The sequence below is a fragment of the Orcinus orca genome, chromosome 2 (assembly GCF_937001465.1).
Source record: "Orcinus orca chromosome 2, mOrcOrc1.1, whole genome shotgun sequence".
Lineage (NCBI taxonomy): Eukaryota > Metazoa > Chordata > Mammalia > Artiodactyla > Delphinidae > Orcinus > Orcinus orca.
This window is the reverse complement of record NC_064560.1, coordinates 200,092,521-200,116,098: the sequence shown is the minus strand read 5'-3', so window position 1 is coordinate 200,116,098 and position 23,578 is coordinate 200,092,521. Positions and strand designations below refer to the sequence as shown.

Below are 23,578 nucleotides of genomic sequence, written 5' to 3'. Positions count from 1 at the left end.
ATTCATTAGAAATAATTCATTTATTCAACTTACTAAAATGTGTGACGAATAAAATCCAACATTAATCTGGTTATACTCCCAACAAACAGGAAGGATTAATGCAAAGGTACTTCCTTACCTTGATCTACAAATATTTCTGTTCTCTATCTACATGGTAGTAGGGGAACTACTGTAATCAGAGAATGCCATTTGGGCATAACAATCTCCGGAGATAGGACAGAAAAAATAAAATGTACAATAATGCAAGTAGCACACACTAAGTACTAGGAAAATTGGCTTACCCGAGGAAGATCAAAGGAAAACGCACTGAATGTGCGCCGAGGTGTAAGGAAAGCTCCGTGAAGGCCAGACTTGAATCTCAATAGCCAGCTAGGCGCTAACAGGCCAAGCTGAGGAGGGAGCTGGCCGCATGACGCGCGTTGTGTGGCTTCCTCGCTGGTCTTTAAACCTCTGCTCAAAGGACAGCCCCTACCCAGAAGGCCTTCCCTGACCTCCACAGTGAACTGGGGAGACCTCGAGTGTATCGTGACCACTGCACTGGGTGATTTGGGTCCTCGGGTTCATCTTTCCACTAGAACACGGGCTCCATGAGGACAGAGGATAGGTCTGTCTGGTCCACTGCTGCATCCCCAGTCCCTAACCTGCATCTAGGACATGGCACAGTCAAAACTATCTGCTGAGCTAATGAGAGCTGCAAATAAGTGGAGGACAGACAGAACCTAGTTGTAAAGGACTATTAGTTTAACAGTAAAGAGAAATAAAACCGGAATTCAAAGGAACAGGGCGTGGGGGCCAAGGGAAAAACGTTTTTCCCTCAGACAGAAGAAAAAATTAGTTGGTATCGAAACTGAGCCCTGAAAAAAAGAGTTACAGTATAGGGACTTCCCTGGGGGAACAGCAGTTAAAAATCTGCCTGCCAGTGCAGGGGACACGGGTTCAATCCTTGGTCCGGGAAGATCTCACATGCGGCGGAGCAACTAAGCCCATGAGCCACAACTACTGAGCCTGCGCTCTAGAGCTTGCGAGCCACAACTACTGAGCCCATGCACCACAACTACTGAGCCTGCGCACCACAACTACTGAGCCCACGCACCACAACTACGGAGCCCGCATGCCACAACTGCTGAAGCCCACGCGCCCTAGAGCCTGCGTGCCGCAACTACTGAAGCCCACAAGCCTAGAGCCCATGCTCCACAACAAGAGAAGCCACCGCAACGAGAAGCCCACGCACCACAATGAAGAGTAGCCCCCGCTCACCGCGACTAGAGAAATCTCTCGCGCAACAACGAAGACCCAACACAGGCAAAAATAAATAAGAGAATTACAGTGTAGGTACATGGAAAAGAAAAACGAGCAACTCAGAAGAGAGAGTCAGTGTGACCAAAGCTGAAGTGCCGGAGGGAGCACGGCCTGTGTGGGGCAGTCAGGCTTGGCTGACACGACAGACAGACTCAGGTAGAGTAAGAGAGCAAGCCGGAGAAGAAGGGACAGGCAAGACTAAAGAGGGCCTGGAACAGAAAGTCGGTTTATGCTCCACATCCAATACATTTTTGATATTTTTGTCACCATTTCAGAGGCAAAAAATTTAAAAATTAAAGCAATGACAACGAGTCTATTCAAAGGGAGAAGCAGCCTGACTCATCATAACTATAGTAGAAAATCAGATAGGACAGTTCTGTCATGATAAACTTTACTCCCTTCCCTTTCACAGTACTATACACAATGTAATATGAAAACCTTCTAGTTACAGATAATGAATCCTGACATCTGGGTTTTTCTAACATATATAAGTAACAGGAGCTGGAGGATGACCACACACATCACTCTTTATCATGCATGACATGCAGGTCTGATGTAAACGAGGTCTATTCTTCACAGTTCATTTGAAGGAAAAAGCAACAGAAGAAACAAATATTATAAAAGGAAAAGCCACTACACAGTCATTTAACACAGAACTACAGAGTAACGAACCTGTCCATGCTTAAACCAAAGACACAAACCTCTCTGGAATAGAAAACTAGCACAATAAAGACCAATTACACATCAGTACTCGCCCAAACTGTGAGTATAAGTTTCACTTTCAGCTACAAAAGAAAACACGAAAATGATTTTCTATAATGAACTATAAGATTTTGTTGTGAACTTGATATGTTGTCAAGTCTCTATTTTTTTTCTGACCTTAATCTATTATTGTCTTATCACCATGTTTTTAGAGATTATAAAGTATATTTTAAAGTTATCTACTTATGTGTATGTAATGTCCTCGAGCATTACAACTTGTTTAAATATACAAATTTAAATACTATTTAGAAAAACAAAATGTGTACAGAATATAACATTTACTAAATATTTCACACGACTGATATCAGCATTCTTTGCCTACTTTGCTCAATTGTAACGAGGTTTCTCAGAATGTATATTGTGCAAATAGTCAAGTCTGATCTATTTTTCCTGCTTTCATTAGAGGGGACAGTGACCTGGCTTCTAAACCGCCTGAAAGTTAAGCTGAGGAATAAAAGCAACATGGTTATTTTTAGAGCTCTACAGGCATAAAAATACAGCACTAAACTGTGACCCGCAGCTATGCACAGCAAAGCATCACATCGTGCGACAGTCTTCACTTGAGCTGGCAGCGCATCTGTGGTGCTTCAGACGACCTTTCTTCGTTTCTTTATCAAAGATATGTCTAAATGCATTTAGGACCAGAATCTGTAGCTGCCGGCATCTCTTTCAAATACACTGAGCTACATTCAAAAGGCAAACCATTATATAATTTGTAAAGATTAAATAGTAAGTTATTTTTGTCATTTCTTCTAGCTTACTTACAAGGTGAATTAATGAGCATTCTCTCCAAATGAAGACATCACAACCTCATTCCTAACATAGAAGGTTAGTTATTTCAAATACAGTTTCGGTGGGTAAAGGAGGAGAATCATTCTTTCAACAGGGGACACATCCAGGAGAAGGAGATATGCCTGAGTGAAGCACACCTTCATCACCAATTCAAGTAAACTCCTCGGCAACATCACCACATCGGATCCATCAACTTCACAGGTAATCTTTAAACCTTTTCTGTACAAAACATAAGTCAAAAGTATGTTTGCAGATAGCACTTTCCTATATGTTCATATTTTAAAGCCTCCTAAGAACTTTTAATAGCAAGTGTTAGTGGTATTTTCAGAAAATTGTTCAGTCTGTAGATTATCTGACTGCATTTCATTTCTCCTTAGCTACATAAAAGTATTTTCAAAGCCTGGTTTTTGGCACTGGCCTAGTTAGAAATTAAGACTTTAATCCATTCTAATCTTATTTTGACCTGTATATCTAACCAGTGAAAAATTCATGCACTTTTCTGGCAAAGTTACTGTAAAGAAACAAATATTTGCTCATCAGAACCATAATATTTTATGCAAATAAACAAGTGAGAATATTTCCATAGGCTAAAAATGCCACTTTTTGGCTGGATGAAATGGCCAAAACACAATTCCTACAAATCCACACGCTACCCTGACTCAGAAGTAGTGACAAAGACTCTGCTTCGGGAATTAAAATGGCATCTAAAGGAACGAGAGAGATTAATACAAGAGATCGAAAGTGAGCAAAAAGTGAAAAGAACAGGTGTGGATTACAATTGGCTGAGAAACTATCAGAATCCCCACGCAACCATCCCAGCTACTGAACAAAGACAACTTGAAGTTCTTTGCTCACAGGTTCAACCTTGTCAAACTGGAGCTATTCTCAGCAGGTAAAAATACTACGTTCCCTTCTTGTGATATTTGCTGTCAAGTTTAAGCTCCTCATAGCTTTAGATTGGAAATCGTATTATATCATATAAATTTTTTAATCATGTGTATCAACTACCCAGCAACCAAAATCCCTAAGGATGGGCCGGACACACACACACAAAAAAAAAACACTGTTGGTATTTCACTGGCTAGGAAATGTTTTAAAGTCTCTTTTGAAATTTCTTTACTAGAAGTATAATTTTAAAGCAATGTGCAGTTTACTCAAAAGGTGGGTAACTACTGTGTGGTTACATTATCTAAGCTGAATTTTGGAGACAAAGGGATACGACAAAAGAGATTTTCTGAATTGAATACTGATAACTGCTTTGCCTCTAGATTTCGAGAAGTTCTGGCAGAAAATGATGTACTGCCATGGGAAATTGTCTACATCTTCAAGCAAGTTCTGAAGGACTTCTTAAGTAGTACTGACAAAGGCAGTCAGCAAGAAGGCGTGGAAGAGTCACAGAGCGCTGCCTGTCCTGTTCGCTCCATGATCCCAGGAGAAAGCTCCAAGAGTCCAGACAAGGATGAAATACCCACTATTTCAAGTTACGTAGACAAAAACACAAAGAACAGGTTCCCAACATTCTCACATACGATATGGAACCTACCATATTATTACCCATCAAGTTAAATTACTTGTAAACAGAGGAGTTTTTGACAGTCTTAGTATCGGAACCCTTAATATTAAGAAAAAAGAGAAAGTGATGTGACTTAATGCTACTCTTTGTCTCAAGATCAGAAGTTAAAATTCCTGTCAATGTAGCCTATGTTTTAAATAGTGTTCCTTTTTTAACCACTCTAAAAATGCAATGTTTTCATTGAACAGTATGCTTTTAACTAAAATGTTTCCTAAATATTTTCAAAAAATGTTTGAAGTATTTTCTTATACCTCAAACACATCCCAACAGGAACTAAGGCATTTTATTTTGAAATGTGAAATATGAAATTTGTATGAAAGTACCAAGTATGAAATTCGATAAATTAACTTTGACATTAACCTTGCTTTTATTCTAAAAAGAACTATGTATAGAATAAAATAAACGATTGATGTGAATCTTATCTTTACAATATAACAATGAATCAGTCATTCTCTGCGGGGAAGGAGGAAGACGGCAGTGAGGGAAAAAATAATGTGCAGTTTGAAAACAAAGCAGTGCTTCATCCCAACACTGAGATTCGTTTTAATCTCAACCAGCATTAAGGAAAAGTATTTAAAAAAACAGCTCTATATTACATGAGCAAAAAAGAAATGGACTAGTTTAACAACATTAGTAACAGCTACTCAAAGAAAAACAGTCAATGCCAATCTATAATCTAAACCAATATTATGTTCATTTAAAATAGCAAAATATTTAACATAAAATTCAATCTCTCAGAATTTCATTAAAGTAGGGAACTATTCATTAGTCAGATTTATTTCTATGATTAAGTGCTAGAATCTATACCATTCTTAAAAGTAAATCCAAGGAACCTAATTTCCATAACTTTATATTTGGAGATTTATTCGAGTGAGTTTTTTTCCATTAAAAAGAAAAAAAAGGGGCTTCCCTGGTGGCGCAGTGGTTGAGAGTCCACCTGCCGATGCAGGGGACACGGGTTCGTGCCCTGGTCCGGAAGGATCCCACATGCCACGGAGCGGCTGGGCCCGTGAGCCATGGCCACTGAGCCTGCACGTCCGGAGCCTGTGCTCCGCTGCAGGAGAGGCCACAGCAGTGAGAGGCCTGCATACCGCAAAAAAAAAAAAAAAAAAAAAAAAAAGCTTACAGTGACTGAAGAAGCTATAGACGTTAGGTCATCCCACTAGTCCAGGATGAAGACGAACCCCCCACCACTCTAAGTCATCCACGATGCAGTGAGTCAACTGTACAACCAGACTTTTAAAGGGACTGGAAAAATACAAAAGGGACTTTGGTATTCTGAGTTTCTACCTCTCACATTTGTTTTTGGCAATAACCTAATAACCATGTTTCCTATGTCAGTACTGGTGTGTATAACTGAAATCTATGGTTGTTTCTAAAAAATTGACAAATCAGGTAGAAATTATAACACAAATAACTTCCTGAATGTTAATAGATCCACACTTTTATACACTGGGCTACTTATAGTACCTAAAATTGGCAAAAGAATGAGCGTTAAAAATATAAAGTGGGTGCAGATGGGGGAGAGGACTACTAGGAAAGCTTCAGGTATGTTTTACAAAGATAAAGTACTGGCACAGTAGCTAAAAGTTTTAAGTAGGGAATAGCAAGGAATAAATACACTAACCCACGTAAAAGGATTCTGATAACCTGACATATAGTAAGCTCTGAAAAAGTGGCATTATTAACCAGCCGAATCCATTTAATAACATGAAAGTCATTCTGCTACATGCCAGGCACTGTGCTAACCACTGTATGTATGTACATCTCATTTAATCCTAAACTTGAAAGTAGGTGATGTTATTCCCATCTGACAGATGAGCAAACAGCCTCACACCTGCTCGATGCCTTTGCCCAATATCACAAGAGATACTGAATGGCAGGGCTAGGATTCACATCAGCCTGGCAGGCCCCTACACCACCTCCAGCCCCAACTTACGTCTGAGCTCCAAATGCATACAGGCAATTGCCTACTTGACACCTCCTCTGGGAGACCTACAGGCAACTTAAATCAACATGCTCAAAACCAAATCATAGAGGTTTGTTTCCTAAAAGGATAAATAAAATTCAAGAAAGGCACAGAGGAATCAAAACAACACACTTTACACAAACTAAAAGCATAACTCTTCGAACACCTCAACTAGTGTTTTCCAGTCGTTTCTCAGGAAATGACAACCCTACCTATCCATCCAATTCTACAAGCCAGAAATCTCAGAATCATTCTGGCCCCCCCACAATGGTGGAGGAGCCCAAAACACATCACAAACAGCAAGACTTGGGGCAAGTGATAAGTGCTTTAGAGGAGGAGAAAAAGTTCACAAAGACTAGAGAGACTGCCAAAGAAGGTGGGGGAGGACTTCTGTAGTTATGGAGGTCACAGGAGACTTCTTGAAGGAGCAGAGCCCCGAATGATGAAAGGAGCCTGTCATGGGAAGAAACAGGGCAGGAATGGAAGAGGGCAGGCACTCCAGGAACAAGACAGACAGGTGTGGAAGCCCCAGTGTGGAAAGGAGTGTGGTGTCTTCAAGACAGAAAAATGCCAATGTGTCCAGAATGCAGTGAAAGACAGCAGGAGGTGAGTCAGGTGCCAGATGGAGGAACACTCGGTAAGCCACGATCAGAGTCTACATCTTGTTCTAATAGCCATCTACCCCACAGAAAGTCGCACATGTGCTCCTCAAACCTTACGTGTGAATGTTTACTCAAGGATTCCTTCATTCAGGGCTTCCCTGGTGGCGCAGTGGTTGAGAGTCCGCCTGCCGATGCAGGGGACACAGGTTCATGCCCCGGTCCGGGAGGATCCCACATGCCGCGGAGCGGCTGGGCCCGTGAGCCATGGCCACTGAGCCTGCGCGTCCGGAGCCTGTGCTCCGCAACGGGAGAGGCTGCAGTAGTGAGAGGCCCACATACAGCAAAAAAAAAAAAAAAACAAGGATTCCTTCATTCAAGAAATATCAACTGGGCATCTACCTCACGCCAGGTATTCTTCTAGGTGCTAAAATAAATTATTAGGGGCAAAGACAGGAAGCCAGGAGACCAAAAATAGAAGGCTTTTGTAATAATCCAGGCAAGAGATGATGGTGGTTTATTCAGACCAGGGTGGTGATCGTATACACAGTGAGACACTCTTATTCTAGAAATACTTTACGGCACAGTTGCCAGGATATGCTGATTTTTATTGGACTGACTGTATACATACACACACACACTCACTCACACACACCCCTACCTTAGGGAAATCAGCTCTGGTCAGAGGAATAAGTCAGATTTCAGGATTCACTCAAGGTAGGAGCAAATGAGGAAGCAACTCTCATCATTTCTAGAATAAGGACCGAGCACATTGTAAGCAATCAATAATTGGGACCTACAAAGGCAGTTCATTCATCCAAACAGACATCTGAGTTCCTACTATATGCCAGGTACTGTGCTAAGAGGTGGAGATTCAGTGAAAATCTGCACCCTCAAGAAGTTCTTATGTGGGGAAAACAACGCATAAAATAATTCCTTGGGACTTCCCTGGTGGCACAGCAGTTAAAAATCCGCCTGCCACTGCAGGGGACACAGGTTCAAGCCCTGGTCCAGGAAGATCCCACATGCTGCGGAGCAACTAAGCCCGTGTGCCACAACTACTGAGCCCGTGCACCACAACTACTGAAGCCTTCACACCTAGAGCCTGTGCTCCACAACAAGAAGCCACCGCAATGAGAAGCCCGCACACCGCAATGAAGAGCCGCCCCCGCTCGCTGCAACTAGAGGAAGCCCACGTGCAGCAACGAAGACCCAACGCAGCCAAAAAATAAAAAGTAGAAATAAATAAATTAAATAGATAAATAAATAAATAATTCCTTCGAAGTACTAAGAGATGCACATACAGGGCACTAAGCAAGCAGCTGTTTAAAACAGGCTCGCTCGCTTGGTTTTCCTCGCACCCTGCTAGCGGTTCCTTCTCGGTCTCCTTTGCGTTTTTTGTCACCAACCTCTAAACATTCAGGTGCTCCAGGCTTGGGTCCTTAGGCCTCCCCTCTCTCTGCACTCACCCGCCAGGCCCCATCACCCAGAGCCTCACTGGCCTCACAGCCTTACACTCCCAGACATCTAGCTCCACAACCAGACTTCTTTCCTCGATTCACGCACTTACTGTTATCTAACAGGATTTTCAGAGTTAGCATGCTCAAAATCAAACACCTCGTATTCCCCCAAAGCCAGCTCTTCCTGCGGTCTGGCCTTTCTCGGTGGATGGCAACACCTCCCAAATGCTCAGCCGGAAACCTTGGTGTCACCCGTGACTGCTTCCCCATTCCGATTCTATACCTGATCCAGCTACAAAGTTCCCGCCTCTTAGTAATATACCCTGAATTCCACCATCGCTTGCCACCTCCACTGCTACTGTCCTGGTCTAAACCATCGTCCTCTCTCTTGCTTGGATGATGTATTAGTAAGGGTTCTCCAAAGAAACAGAACCAACAGGACATCTGTATATACAGAGATTAGTTTTAAGGTATTAGCTCACACAATTGTAGAGGTGCAAGTCCAAAATCTGCTGGAGACCCAGGTCAGTTGCAGTCTGAGTCTAAAGGGAGTCTGCTGGCAGAATTCCTTCTTGCTCAGGGGAGATCAGTCTTTGTTCTACTCAGGCCATAAACTAATTGCATGAGGCTCACCCACATTATGGAGGTTAACCTGCTTTACTCAAAATCCGCCTATTTAAATGTTAATTCTATCCAAAAAATATCTTCACTGAAAGACCCAGAGTAATGTTTGACCAAATATCTGGGCACCATGGTGCAACCAAGTTTACACATAAAGTTGACACCTGACCTCCCTGTTTCTGCCCTCGGCCCCCTTCATTCATTCAACTGGCAGTGACCCTGTTAGAGCGGAGACCACACGCGGCAGCTATGCCCAAAATCTCCAAGCGCCCTCCAGTGGGCTCCCCGATGTCAAAGATGAAGCAGCAGGCTGCTCACTGAGACTGAACAAGGAACTCCTGACCTGGCACCCTGCTGCCTCTCTGACTTCATGTCCTCCCTCCCTCTCAATCCCTCTACTCCAGCTGCACGTGGTAGATACAGAATAGACACTCAAATAGTTTTTCAATTAACGGGAAAATTACCTAATAGACTAAATCTGTTAAACAGACAAAGGTTTTTAAAAAACATGGACTTTTGTGGGTGAACAGAAAACAGAACTCCTTGGAGGGTAACACAAGCAAATACTACCATCTAGGGAAGGCCTAAATACTGAAAGACAAGGCAAAAAGGAAAAAGTCACATGCTTTGGAGTCAAATACACCCATTGTACAACATAACAGATACATGGGCTGGGATAAGTTTCTCAACTTACCTGATCCTTGACTTCCTCAGCTGTAAGATGGGACTTGCCTCGTCTGTCAGAAAGAGTGAGATTGCTTGCACTGCCTGCGTCACCTGACACAATGCCCAACGCAGTAGGCATTCAGCTTATAGTAAGACATTTCAAGAAGGAAACGTGAAATTAACAAAAAAGGAAACTGGGTAACAGCATCACCAGATGCTTTTGAAAAGCGATTTGAAAGCTTTCTGCAGTGGAGTTTCACTGTGACAAAGTACATTTTAAGGTACTGGAGAGTCAAAGATGTCAAAGCGAGAATTAAGCAAGACCGTCATGAGCCCAGGAGTTCGCGTGAGTTAGGAAGACAGAGGGAAGTCCACACACAAAGAAGGCAACACTGGGCAGAAGGGCAATGGGAGTGCAGCGAGGCTGCCAGCCACAATCTGAGGACCATGCCCTGCATTCCAAAGGAAAGCTGGCACAGACAACCCTGGAGGAAAACACAACGGCCTAACACAGCCACTAAGTTTCTCTTTTTCATGTGCCAAGGTGAAGAAACAGGAATGTAAAAATAAAAGCAAGCACACCCCAGGACTTCCCTGGTGGCGCAGTGATTAAGAATCTGCCTTCCAATGCAGGGGACACGGGTTCAATCCCTGGTCGGGAAAATAAGATCCCACATGCCACAGGGCAGCGAAACCCGCGCACCACAACTAGAGAGAAGCCTGCAACGAAGACCCAGCACAGCCAAAAGAAAAAGAAAAAAGGGAAAGTATATCCCACAATCAGCACAAAGGAGCGAAAATACAATAACATGTGGAAAACAAGACGGAAGGAAATTCATAGGATCACTGAATATATCATTTGCAAACCATTCAACTACCCCTACTCACTTTACCACCCTTCCCAACTTCTGGTCCTGGCTCACTTCTCACCACAGGAACTCAAGCAGGGTTTTCTTTCAGAAAGAAACTCACACTGTGACTCTGTACTCACCACACAGACACAGGTCCATCTCACAGAGCAATTCTTATTTGAACTACCATGATACAGTCTGGTATTTTCTATTGCTCTTTTTTTGGTCACAACTCATATGACTCATTAAGCTGATTTAACAGCACCCACAGACTGGACTCCGGGGACTCAACGCAAGCTAATCTTCCCACCTGAGTGACTGTCCCTCTCAAATACCTTTTCACTATGCGATACCCTATACCTATAAAGCCTGCCTTCCCCTACATCGAATGTTTTCTCACCAACATCAAAACTCTCCTTCAGGGCTTCCCTGGTGGCACAGTGGTTAAGAATCCACCTGCCAATGCAGGGGACACAGGTTTGAGCCCTGGTCCAGGAAGATCCCACATGCCGCAGAGCAACTAAGCCCGTTGCGCCACAACTACTGAGCCTGCGCTCTAGAGCCCGCGAGCCACAACTACTGAGCCCACGTGCCACAACTACTGAAGCCCGCGCACCTAGAGCCCATGCTCCGCAACAAGAAAAGCCACCGCGATGAGAAGCCTGCACACTGCAATGAAGAGTAGCCCCCATTCGCCGCAACTAGAGCAGCCCACATGTAGCAATGAGGACCCAACGCAGCCAAAAATAAATTAATTAAATAAATAAATTTATTTTTTAAAAAAACTCTCCTTCACTGGGAAGACATCATTCAACAAGCCTCTGAGCAGCCGTTGTCTGCCAGGCACTGGAGCTGCCACAGCTTCACGGTCAGCTTATCTAAGTCTGAGTCCCAGCTCTACCACTGTATTAGTCTCCTGCTGCTGCCACAGGTCACCACAAGTTCAGCAGATTAAAACAACACAAGTTCATTATCTCTCAGTTTCTGTAAATCACAAGTCCAGGTGGACCAACTGGGTCCTCTGTCTAGGGTCCCACAAGGCCAAAATCAAGGTGTTGGCAGGGCTGCATTCCCTAAGCTGGAGGCTCATTCAGGTCGTTGGCCAAATTCAGCTCCTTGAAGTTGTAGAACTGAGGTCCCCATCTCCTTGCTGGCTGTCAGCCAGGATCCAGTCTTTGCTCTTAGCTGCCCACATTCCTTCTCAAGCTTTCCATGTGGCCCCTCTAACAATGACCAGTCAAGTCCCTCTCAAGTTTCAAATCCCTGACTCTACCCAGAAAAGGTCTCTGCTTTTAAGAGCTCATTTGATTAGATAATCCAGGTAATCTCCCTATTTTAGGATCTGTAACCTTAATTACATCTGCAAAATCCCTTTTGCCACGTTACATAAAATGCTCACAGGTTCCAGTGGATATCTTTTGGGGGTGGGGGAGGAAGTCATTCTACCTACCTTGACCATTTATTCCTGGAAACCAGGCAAGTCACTTTACCACCCAAGTGTGTTTCCTCATCTATAAAATCAAGGTAATGCCAGCAACCTCAAGGGGTTGTTTTGAGGATTAAATAATATAGCTATATTTAACTGAGTGCCTACTCTTTGCTAGAGACTCTGGCATTAGATGAGCATTAAGGGTCCAGGAAGTTAAAAGGACATTTAAATCCATGCTTGTCGTTTCTGACAAGGTCAATAATAGCTTACTTCAGTACCGGTGAGTCATTTAAAAGCAATACTGTTCTGCCCATTAAGTCTACGGAGCAAGCAGGGGAGTGGGGGCAGGGGGCGGATCTAAGGGATCATTCGCCAGAGTAATTAAAGGAAACAAAGTGTGTGAAAACGTAAACAAAACAGCCACTCTAAAGCTGTACCAGAGTCTCTCTGTCCCCTCCCTGCCTCCAAGAAACAAATTTACCAACGATCCCAAGTTGCACTTGACTTTACAAAGGCTCAAAACAACCCATGAGACCCTGACTCAGACTCGAGTCCATCCGCTAGATCAAATGGGGGTGAAGGCTGGGGGCAATGCACAATGGTAACTTAAAAAAAATTAAAATCAAAACCACCCTCTCAACGGTAAAGGGTGTTGAACTCGGGGGGAAGAGGCCAAGCAGTGATGCAGATACCCCAAGCAGGGGATACTTCCACACTGACCTTCTTTAAAGAGGGAGCAGGTGTTTCTACTCACCAGGTCTAGGTCTCCTACAAATATAGGCATCCTCTTGCCTTATTTCCACTAAAATCATGTGAACAGGTTAACTGACAGCACCCAAGTCAAGGAATAATGGGAGGAGAAGCACTCATAAAACTGAACAAAGATCCAGCATTAGTGCTCCTTGGTATTTACCCAAATGCGCCGAAACTTCTGAGCCCACAAAAACCTGCGCGAGAATGTTTACAGCAGCTTTATTTATAACTGCCAAAACTTGGAAGCCACCGAGAGATTCTTCAGTGGTGATCGGGCCGTGGTGCATCCAGACAATGGAATATTATTCAGCACTAAAAAGAAATGAGCTATCAAGCCCTAAAAACACATGGAGGAGGGCTTCCCTGGTGGCGCAGTGGTTGAGAGTCCGCCTGCCGATGCGGGGGACATGGGTTCGTGCCCCGGTCCGGGAGGGTCCCACGTGCCACGGAGCGGCTGGGCCCGTGAGCCATGGCCGCTGAGCCTGCGCGTCCGGAGCCTGTGCTCCACAACGGGAGAGGCCACAGCAGTGAGAGGCCCGTGTACAGCAAGGAAAAAAAAAGGATGAACCCTCGTCTTATCGACGGATTTAGTTAATAATAATAAACATACCACAGTAAAGCTCGATGCTGACAATGAGAGAAACTGTTCGGGGAGCAGGAGGTACATGGGGCTCTACTTTCTGTTCAATTTCTCCATAAACTTAAATTGCTCTAAAAAGTAAATAAAGGCTACCAATAAAAAGTTTTTAAACTGAACCAAACTCTGGAGCGGCTCCACTTCTGGTAGGGAGAAGTTAACCTGGTCCAGGCCACGGGGTGGAGCTTGCTTGGTGGCCAGCTCACTCTGGGACGGCCAGACATCTCACCAGAGCGGCCGAGGCCAGCGACATGGTCATGCGGGGTCGGGGAGGCCTAGGTCCTCGTTGCCCAGGCCCGCACCTGCGCCCGCCCCCATCTCTCCCCCCCAGCCTCCTTACCTCCCGGGCGGCACCAGCCTGGCCTGGGCCTGGGCCGGAGACGGGGCCTCATGGCCCACGTCCCTGCGCTGCACCTCATCCCGGGCCACCTCGGCCGGGAGGGCGGGCGGCGAGCCCAGCAGCTCCACATCGGTCACCATCTTGCCGATGGTGAACCAGTCATTGATCTGGTCGAGGGTGAGCTTGCGCAGCATGCTCACAGGCCGGCGTCCGCGCCTCTTCAACCTCGGGTCAGAGAAGCGGGAACACGTCGCACCACGACGCAGCGCCCGCACGACGCAGCGCCCGCACGACGCAGCGCCCGCACGACGCAGCGTCGGCAGGCCCGCGGCCCCGCCCCGCCGCAAGCCCTCCAATCAGAGCGCCCCACACGCGCCACGCGCCCCACGCGCCACCCTGACCTTGTGCCACCGGCCCCGCCCCGCCCCGCTGCGCCGTGTGAAGCCTGCCGGAAGCGCTTGCCCGGCAGCGACGCCGAAGTCCGGTCGCTGGGGGTCGGCCACCAGGTACCGAAGTTGGCAAAACGAGTCCCTCAGGGCCCCTCGGCCGTCTGGGGGCGCGGCCCAGCATCAGCGAACCCGGGATGTGCAAGAACAAGGCCTCCAGTCTCTCTCCAATCTCCCGTTTTGAGGGCTACTCCATCTGAGGCTTGGTGGGCGCTCTGGGCCAACACGGGACAGACGTTTATTGAGCACCAGCTGTGCGCCTGGCCCAGCGCAGGGTCGTGGTAATAGACCTCAGCATGGAGAAGATGGAAGGCAAACCAGAACCTGCTAACCTGGGACACCTTGCACCTAATTTGGGGAAGGGAGCAAGGAAGTCAGGGAAGGCTTCTTGGAGAAAATGACACCTAAGTGGAAACCTGCAGAAGAACCAGGAACAAGCCCGGCGAAAGAGGACTCGGAGGGGGAGGTAGTCCACTGATGAAGGCCTGAAGGCAGGTGGCCCTGCTGGCTGAATTGAGGATCTGGAAGAAGTTCAGTGGGGCGAGATCTTGACTAAACTGAGTTCATCTTCCTTCCTTCCTTCCTTCCTTCCTTCCTTCCTCCCTCCCTCCCTCCCTCCCTCCCTTCCTTCCTCCACGTCTCAGGGGCGGTGTCCTCCCCACAGCTAGACAGAAACAGGTGGTGAGAGGTTCGCATTTGGAAGTCATCAGCAAATGGATGGTGGTTAAAACCACCCTGGGAGCAGCTGAAATGGTCCAGGCCAGAGCGAGTGAAGGTAGACAAACTAGGAAGCAGCCTGAAAGAAGGGTCAGAGAGGAAATCCAGTAAAGATATACAAAGGAAGAAAGGCAACAGGGAGAATCAGAAGAGTGACGTTACTGCCTGCCCACCTTCACACCGTCAGTGCCCAGTGCAGTGTGGGCTCACAGGAAAGAGCCCTGTGAAGAAATAGGTGGGAGGAATCCAGAGCATGGCACTGGTCAACAGTGTGAGGGCCAATCACTTAAACAAACACTGGAAAATGCCCAAAGAGTGGCAGATAGGAGGTCAGCCTGAGAACAGTGCAGAGAGAAGTCAGACTAGGCCGGGTTGAGCTATTGGTTTCTTACAAAAACAAACCCAGCATGGTACTGAGCTAGAAGTCCCAGGCCCTATCTTGGCCACACCACTAATGTATTACGAGCTCTGGGCCTCGTATTTTGACTGTTCCAAATAGTGCAGGCTTCAAAAGTCCCCCTCACACGCACATTTTTTGGCAAGGAAAAAACATATTTTTCAATAAGTAAGAAAATGTGATCATAAAGTCATTTAGACTCTCAGTATGTCATTCAGCATTGGTTGGAAAATACTGCAACTTCATCCATTTTGTGAAGGCTAGCACATGTTCTGAATTTCACAAGATAGGCCAAAACCACTTCAAACAACTCTGCCAATCCCATTTGTGTTTCCTAGTACGTTACTGTTCCCACACTACCTTCCTTTGTTGATGTTACAGTGAGTGTGTTTCTAAGTGGAAGTTGCTCTTTTTCTGAAGAAAGTGCCTTTCACGCAGATGTTTTCTGAAGGGCTTTTTCTGTTCGTTGATCCTTTTGGCTTACTACCTCCTTCGGTCCTCCTGAGCTTTGAGTTTTTAACTGCAGTTGAAGGACACCGTCTTGATGCTTCTTCAGTTTTGAAATGTGTTGTCATTTAACTGCCACTTTCCAGACGAAACACTGGTTAACATTCGGTGTCGTGACAGAGTAAATGGCTTTGAGCCCCTTCATTTCATGAGTAGTTCTTGGTTCTCTTTAGTCATCTAGCCCAGCTCATCTGGCATTCCTGCCCAAAGTCCAGAGTTAAAAAGAGGCAGCTTCATAGTTCCGTATAGGCATGTAGACATCTAGGCCAGAGCAAAGGGGAAGGCCACAGAGCGGGCCTTGGTGGAAGTTTCACATACTTGCAACCCCAGAGCAGTTGGAGCTGCAGGCCCAAAGGGAAAACAGCTGAGAGCAATTCCAAGTGATGTTGATGCTGTGAAGTGGGAGGAGCTTTGCCCAAAATACCTTCATATCTTCAGTGACCTTCCCAGCCACAAAATACAGCATTTTGCATTAATCTGCTGGGATGACCCTTTCTTTAAACATTGTTTTCTTTGAACATGTGTTTTTCATGGGCTACGTTAGATTAACAACTGAGGACATTAAAATTCTGTTGCTCTCAAGTCGAGTTTGAAGTTTAAAAGATTTGTCTTGAACTAGCTTTACAATGATGATGCTCTTCCTTAAGTTCTTCCTAAGTGCTTATTGTCCTCTGCGGTTTTCTAGCTCATTATAAGTCTAAAACATTCTTTTTCTAAGACAGTGTTTCTCAATCCTTGTCCTTGTCTCAGGACCCACTTACATGCTTAAAAATTGTTGAAGAGGGCTTCCCTGGTGGCGCAGTGGTTGAGAGTCCGCCTGCCGATGCAGGGGACATGGGTTCGTGCCCCGGTCCGGGAAGATCCCACATGCCACGGAGCGGCTGGGCCCGTGAGCCATGGCCGCTGAGCCTGCGCATCCAGAGCCTGTGCTCCGAAACGGGAGAGGCCACAGCAGGGAGAGGCCCGCGTACCGCAAAAAAAAAAAAAAAAAAAATTGTTGAAGAAAAAAATTGTTGAAGACCCTACAGAGCTTTTGTTTACATGGGTTCTATCTGCTTTATTTAGGGATTACAACTGAGAAATGTTTTATTTACTTCTTAAATTCATTTTAAAATGATGATAATAAGACCAGTTGATGTTAAAGGGAATCATTATGAAAAGTCACTATATTTACCCCCAAATTTTGGTGTTTGAGAAGAGTAAAAGACGCTTACATTTTCACAGACCTCTTAATGTCTGCCGTAATGGAAGATAGCTGGATTCTCCTGTTTTTGTACTCATTCTGTTGTGGCATCACAAGCCACACAGCCTCTGGGAAACTCCACCATACACTTGTGAGAGAACTCTAGTGAAAAAGACGAGTAACATCTTACCATTATTACAAACAATAGTCTCGGCCCTTGGGGGCCTTGGGTACCCCGAGACCACACTTTGAGCATCGCTACCCTAAGTTTTCCAAGTTTTGCATGCAGCTTCATTTGATCCTAAGCTTTCACTTCGAAGTAGGACCAAGTCTGTTGCTCTTCCTTTCACCCTCCCCATCCTTCCTTCTGAGCTCACTTTCCTTCTGCGTGAATAATGAACGTTGATTTTTTTTTTTTAATCTGCAGGCCTACTGGTGATTATTCCCTCAGTTCTTAGTTGGCCCAAAATGTCATTTTGCCTTCTGTTCTGAATGCTAATTTCCTCACGCGTGGAATTCTAGATTGGCAGTTATACTAAGACACCAGTTACACCTATGATAGACTTTCTTGCTGTTCCTTTCTCTTTTGTCTGTGTTCCTGAATGGTTTCTTCTAACCCAGCCTCCAATTCAGTAATTCTTCAACTGTCTAATCTGTTGCTAAATCAATCCAACTTCTATTGGGCTCTTTTTCAAGTCAGCTAAGTGGCTTTCTTTTGTTTAACTTTTTACAGTTTCCAGTTTTCTGCTGAGATTTTCAGTCTTGTTTTTTAATTTCTTGCACATATTAAGCATGGTTATTTTTATTTATTTTTTAATATTTATTTATTTTGGCTGCACGGGTCTTAGTTGTGGGATCTTCGTTGTGGCATGTTTAGTTGCGGCATGCAGGATCTTTTAGTTGTGGCAATGCGAACCCTTAGTTGTGGCATGTGGACTCTTAGTTGTGGTATGCACGTGGGATCTAGTTCCAGGACCAGGGATCGAACCTCGGCCCCCTGCATTGGGAGCACAGAGTCTTACCCACTGAACCACCAGGAGGTCCCAAGCATGGTTATTTTTAAAGCCTGCGTCTTTTAGGTCCAGTGTGTTGCACCCCTGTGGAAGTCTTTAGATTGTCTGTTTAGTAGAATTACGATGCACAGAATTGATGCATAAAAATATGCAGAGCGAAAAATGTTAACACAGAAATGGCAAGAAAATCAGAGACGGGAGATGCAACTTTTCTGCGTTTAACACAAGTAAAGATTCCCTTTTTCAGGTAGACCAACTCGTCGGTTTTGTCCAAGACCTTCTCAGTTTCAGCACTGAAAGTCCCACTCCCAGGCAAATACGAATGGTAAAGTCACGTGATTGTCGCGCGCGCGCGCGCGCGCGCACACACACACACCGCCACCCACCCACCCACCACGTCCCCTCCCCCAACCCTCCAGGCGGCCGAACCCGGGCGGCCGCTGAGGGCGCTGTGGTGCGCAGGCGCGGCCGGCGGAGGCGCGCTGGTCTAGGGCGACGCCGCTCCTTCCGCCTTCCCGGCAGGCCCCGCGCGGCGCCTGCGCGCTCAGTGACCTTTCCGAGTCGTTAGCTTTGAGTTGGGGCTGGCTGAGGCGCTAGTCTTTCGCCGAGGTGAGAGCGGGGCTGGGGTCGGCGCTCGGCGCGGGGTAGCCGGTACGGTGAGGGGCCGGATCGTGGGCGGCGAGGACCTGGGGCCCGGAGTGGCCTCCGCAGCGGGTGGGAGCCTCCCCGGTCCCACCGCGGCCACACCTCCATCCCCGCTGACCTTGAGGTCCAACTCTTCTCCCTGCCCACGCGCACTTTTTACTTGGGTCCCCCAAACTGTAAAGGGAGGTCGTCCTGGGGTTAGCTGTTATTAGTCGAGGCCGCGCTACGCCTTTTCCTTTGGCCGTGAGAGGTTCAACCACCTAACCGAGCTTACAGGGCAGGTTAGTGATGGAGTCAGGATCCAAGCCGAGAGCTCCTTCCCCACGTTTACTCTCTTCTCTCCTTTACACCTCAAGTTTCCTTGCAAGCACACTGTTCTCGGAGCTACACTGTACGTATGACAGGGCTTTGGGAGAGGGGGAAACGGGGACCAAAACGGGATCGGAGGTTATTGCACTTGTACGGACCTCAGCCTGTGAAGCCCGGTCTGAGGCTCAACGGGTCAGACGTTTCCTGTTTCCAGTGTAAGGTCAGGTGATAGTTTGCTGTTAATGTAACATACCAACCACTTTGCAGACTTAAACGGACACAACCGACACCCACTTGGCCTTTGAATAGGATGGGTCTTTGAAGGAATGGGCACTAATAAAACTCACACAGCTGGGAGACGATGCTAGATAGAGTGAACTCAGGCAGAAAAAGTAGGGGGCCTCATTTTGTAAACATTGGGAACATGTCGCTTGTCCAGCCAGATATGTCAGCCTTGGGCCAAAGGCGGGGTGAGAGGTAAGCATTTGCCGTGTACCTACCCTGAAGCACTCTTGGGTAATTCTAGGTGAGGAGACAACACCAGGGGTCTGGGCCCCGAGCAAAATATGGAGATAACAGAAGTTTCTTTGGCCCCTTCTTACCTCCTTTACACCCTCCTAGTTTGCTTTGCTCTTTTCCTTCTAGATCCTCTTCTGGCCTTGCTCTAAGGCCCCTACCTGACCTGGGCCTTGCCCTCAGCTTCTTAAGGCCTTCCTCGTAGAATCTCAGGAGCTTAGTACTGTTGTAGTCAGCTGGGCATCTGCAGAAATTCTTTCTGCTCTTGCTGCGATCATTTACTGAGTTTTTATTCCACACCAGGCAGTAGGTTGGGGTCCTTTACTTTGAGAGCCCAGTGGGGCAGGTGGAGCTATCCCTGTTTCACAGAAAGGGAAACCTCTGAAATGACAGCTTTAAGACATTGCCAGGATCGAGGGCAAAACAGGCTGAACTGGTGTAGGAACCTAGGATTCGCAGGCTTCCGACCCCATCGGTCTTCCTTCCCAGTCAGTGCTGGGCACAGGGAGGAGAGGAATTTGCTCAGTGCCTCTGAACTCCTCCTGTCCAGGGCTTCCAGAGGCTTCCTCCACATCCTGTTTGGATCTTCTCGTCTGCCTTTTCAGGGCAGGGCTGTGGGTTTCTTGGAACGTTATGCTCTGGCAGAGCATCCCGGTACTGCCTGAAGACAGGAAGTGTGAGGGCAGACACGTCTGCAAGGGGTTCCAGGAGGAGGACACAGCCACGTCTTCCTGGGTCACTCGGGGCTGGCTACCCTTCAGGCCTGGGTCTCAGCCTGGGTATGTTCTCTCTTTGGAAGAGCTGGAAGCCAGTCCTCAGAGCAGATTCTCAGTAATGAGGAGCAGATCCAGCTGGGTGACTTACAGATTCAGCTGTGTGGTCTCAGGCAACTGTGTCCAGCCAGATATGTCCAAGTAGTGCAGGAGATAAGCAAGTAAAGCACTTCGTGAATGCTGTTAAATTTGCATGACATTCTGAGAATAAAAGCTGCGCTCTTTGCTGTGGCCTGCAAGGCCCTGTATGACCTGGCCATCTTCTGTCCACTAGCCCAGCCATGACACTTCATGTAACAAGCACTTGCTGTAGGACAGCAGATACTGCAATTGGCACAGAGCAACTCCTCCATCTTCGTAACAGCCCTCTGAGGCGGGTGCTGTTTTAGAGATGAGGAAACCGAGGCAGTTTAAGTTAGCTGGAAAGTGACAGAGCCAGGATTTGAATCTGAGTGACCACAGTGGCCTTCTCGCTGTTCCTCCCACTCCGAGCATGTTCTGACCTTGGGTCTTGGCCCGTGAGCTGCCTCTACCAAGGACACTGTTCTCCCAGATGCTCTGGCTCTTTAGAGAACTGAAAGTTCTCTCCAAAAAAAGTGAGGTGATGGATGTGTTAATCACCTAGACAGGGCAAGTCCCTACACATCATGCACATGTATCAAGTCACCACCATGGTGTACACCGTAAATGACTTACAGTTTTATATGTCAGTTATGCCTCAATACAGCTGAGATTCAAACAAAACAAAAGAAGGACTGAGATACAGCTGATGAACGTGAGCCCAAGCCTGGGTGTTAGTGTCACAGGGAAATCACCATGCCTTGACCATGTTCTTTCCCAGCTTTGAACGCCAACAGTTCTTAACATGGTGATGCAGGTATGCTAGTTTCTTCAAAAGTGTGTAATTCTTGGCATAATTTGGGGGCATTCGTGGACGATAGCCTTCGGAGAGGGGGACCATTGATGACAGTGCGGGACAGCACGGGCTGGGAGAGCTCTGAGGCTGGAGGAATGTGAAGTGAGGAGTGCCTGGATGGCCAAGGTCAGGGGATGGTGAGAGGTGAGTGGAGCTTGGAAAGCTGTTGAGAGCAGGAGTCCCCATGTAGATGTTGGAATGGCTTCGGGTAGCAGGTCTGGCATAGGGGCTGCTCCCTGTTGAATAGTTTGGGAAATAGGGTCAAACTTAATAAATGGAAACCTCTTACCAGTTAGGTTTAAAACAATAGTCATGGTAATATTTATCACTGTGTTCCTTTTCAGATGCTTCAAAGCCTTATTAAGAATGTTTGGGTCCCCATGAAGCCCTACTATACCCAAGTTTACCAGGAGATTTGGGCAGGAATGGGGCTGATGGCTTTTATCGTTTATAAAATCAGGAGTGCTGGTAAGTTTCTTTGTGTTTGATTCATTGGAGGTCAAGAAGAAAATTACTTTCAAGAGGAATCACAATTCATATTGTAAAGAAACTGTGGTTCTTAACTAGGAGTGAACATCCGAACCCCTGGTGGTCCTTTGTTAAAATGTGGGGAGTGTAAGAGCTATGTCAGCGATAAGAAATTTGAACAAGACCTTGATATCGGAATTGTTAATTTTCTTAGGTGTGGCAATGGTATTTAGAATGCATAGGAGATATCCTGTTTTCAGAGATGCAGGTTAAAATATTTAGGGATGAAGTGTCATGGTATGCAGTGTATTACTGTACCTTTTCCATTGATCTGAATGTTTAAATATTTTCTTAATAAAAATAGGGGCAGAGTAACCATTTGGTTCTCAGTGAAGCAGAGATGAGGCCCAACTGTGTATGAATGAGCGATTGGTTAAAAAGAGGAAAGAAAGGAGAAACTTTAAACTGCAAGACTGGAGGTTAGGATCTGGTAGAGAGTGAAGAGTCCTGCAGATTCTGAAGGGCTATTTAACTGTTGAGAGAACATCTGTGGTAGAATTTTTACCACTTCTTGGCTTTGAGACACTATAGGAATTCCTATTTTCTGAAAGCTTCATTTAATAGCTTTGCCTAAGCTCTGAACTTTTCAGCCAAATGATGATTTCGACAGTGAGTCGACTAAAGGCATTTTTGTAAAGCATTGACATGACCAATTTTTCTTTCCATTTATTTTAGATAAAAGAAGTAAAGCCTTGAAAGGTAAGATTTCTGCTTCTTAAAATGGATGGGGAATGAAAAAACCCCATCGTACCTTTTTGGGACAAGGTATATCCCTGTTGTGAATTGAAGCTGCTGCGTGGTTCACTAAGCACGCAGAGGCAGTAGGAGCACTTCAGAACGTGGAGAGCGCTGGCCTGCTGGAAGCGGACTCTGAAGTTCCGCCCCCTACAGTCTGTGTGTTAAAAACCGTTGCTCACCCCTGGAAGTACAGCTTCCAGGAGTGAAATGAACTGATCGGAGCTAGCTGGTGTCACCAGTAGGCAGGAGGAGTTAGCTGTGCCAGTGGGCTGCCCTGTAGAGCGTGTTTTGAAAGCAAGAACCACATAAATTTGTGCCCTAGTGCTGGGCGTTCCTTCACTTCGCTTCCAAAGGACAGTGAAACTCTAGGCATCTGATTCCTGTGCAAACTTAGGACTGGCCCTTGACCTTGGGGAGAAGACATTTCCATGCCGCTTGCTCTTTGCGCCTGCACGTGAGCTGCATGCCCCTGTTGATTCCACAGACCCTCCATGTACATCCGTATAGAAATAACCCTCCATGTGCTCCATCATGTTGAAAGTTGTCCTTTGCATCTTCTGGCTTGTCAGTACATACCTATATAATGAACCACAGTCTGCTTGTTCCTTTCCTCCTAAATTGTATCTGTGTCGTGCTTCTCTTTGAAAAGCTTCCAGTCCTGAGCCTGCTCGTGGTCATCATTAACAAGCTCTCCTTGGATGGGACGTCGGTCTGGCTGTGTTGTGGGAACGTGGGACATCGGGTTGACTTGCAGCAGTGCCGCTGCCCTTGGGCATGAATAAACGTACCTGTGAGACCCATGCTGCCTGCGCCCGTGTCCCTCCCTTCGACCCGCCCCCGCCACACTCCGAGTAGGTCTGCGTGCGCCAGGTGCAGCCAGAGTCTCGCCGAGCTGCCCTGTCCTTAGGAAATCCAAGGGGCCGATGAGTGAACACCTCGGTTAGCACAGGGGTGGAGGGCAGATCTAGGCTTCACACTCTGAAGGTCAGTAAATGGTAAGCAGATGATTCTGCTACTTAACTCCTATGACCTCCCTGAGCCTCTGTTTTCTCATCTGGAAAATGGAGATAATGTGTAAGTTCTAACTTAGAGTTACTGTGGAGTGCAGTAAGAGAAAGTATGCAAGAGCATTATTTAAA

General features: G+C 46.3%; 3 protein-coding genes and 1 long non-coding RNA gene across 6 annotated transcripts in view; 3 read left to right on the top strand and 1 right to left on the bottom strand.

Annotated features, from left to right (window-relative positions):
• TDRD9 (tudor domain containing 9) overlaps nt 1-13,982 on the bottom strand; it is a 106,355-nt gene extending 92,373 nt beyond the window's left edge. The window contains exon 1 of the mRNA XM_033421290.2: nt 13,752-13,982. Coding sequence (XP_033277181.1) covers nt 13,752-13,945 — 194 coding nt within the window. The 5' untranslated portion in view covers nt 13,946-13,982. The remainder of the gene's footprint in view (nt 1-13,751) is intronic.
• The window catches only part of LOC125963659 (uncharacterized), a 239,044-nt gene that overhangs the window by 76,666 nt on the left and 138,800 nt on the right, over nt 1-23,578 (top strand). The window lies entirely within an intron of this gene.
• RD3L (RD3 like) lies at nt 2,613-4,848 on the top strand. Its single transcript, XM_004262443.2, has 3 exons — nt 2,613-3,054; nt 3,440-3,745; nt 4,122-4,848. Exons 2-3 carry the CDS (start codon nt 3,447-3,449, stop codon nt 4,417-4,419), a joined length of 597 nt encoding a protein of 198 aa, XP_004262491.1. The 5' UTR covers nt 2,613-3,054; nt 3,440-3,446; the 3' UTR covers nt 4,420-4,848.
• On the top strand, nt 18,492-23,240 carry ATP5MJ (ATP synthase membrane subunit j). Of its 2 annotated transcripts, none has more exons than XM_012531279.3 (4): nt 18,492-18,623; nt 21,518-21,641; nt 22,377-22,400; nt 23,089-23,240. In XM_012531279.3, the coding sequence occupies exons 2-4, from the start codon at nt 21,518-21,520 to the stop codon at nt 23,121-23,123; spliced, it is 183 nt and encodes a 60-aa protein (XP_012386733.1). In that variant the 5' UTR covers nt 18,492-18,623; the 3' UTR covers nt 23,124-23,240. The 2 variants fall into 2 exon arrangements, with proteins under 2 accessions (XP_012386733.1, XP_004262490.2); XM_004262442.4 differs by lacking the exon at nt 18,492-18,623 and adding an exon at nt 20,969-21,134.

Excerpts from the sequence above, each read along its gene's own strand:
- RD3L (XM_004262443.2), top strand. The coding sequence starts at position 3,447 with ATGCCACTTTTTGGCTGGATGAAATGGCCAAAACACAATTCCTACAAA. Across the intron at positions 3,746-4,121 it reads ACTGGAGCTATTCTCAGCAG|ATTTCGAGAAGTTCTGGCAG; the intron begins GTAAAAATACTA and ends CTTTGCCTCTAG.
- ATP5MJ (XM_004262442.4), top strand. Across the intron at positions 21,642-22,376 it reads TTATAAAATCAGGAGTGCTG|ATAAAAGAAGTAAAGCCTTG; the intron begins GTAAGTTTCTTT and ends CATTTATTTTAG. Across the intron at positions 22,401-23,088 it reads AAGAAGTAAAGCCTTGAAAG|CTTCCAGTCCTGAGCCTGCT; the intron begins GTAAGATTTCTG and ends CTCTTTGAAAAG.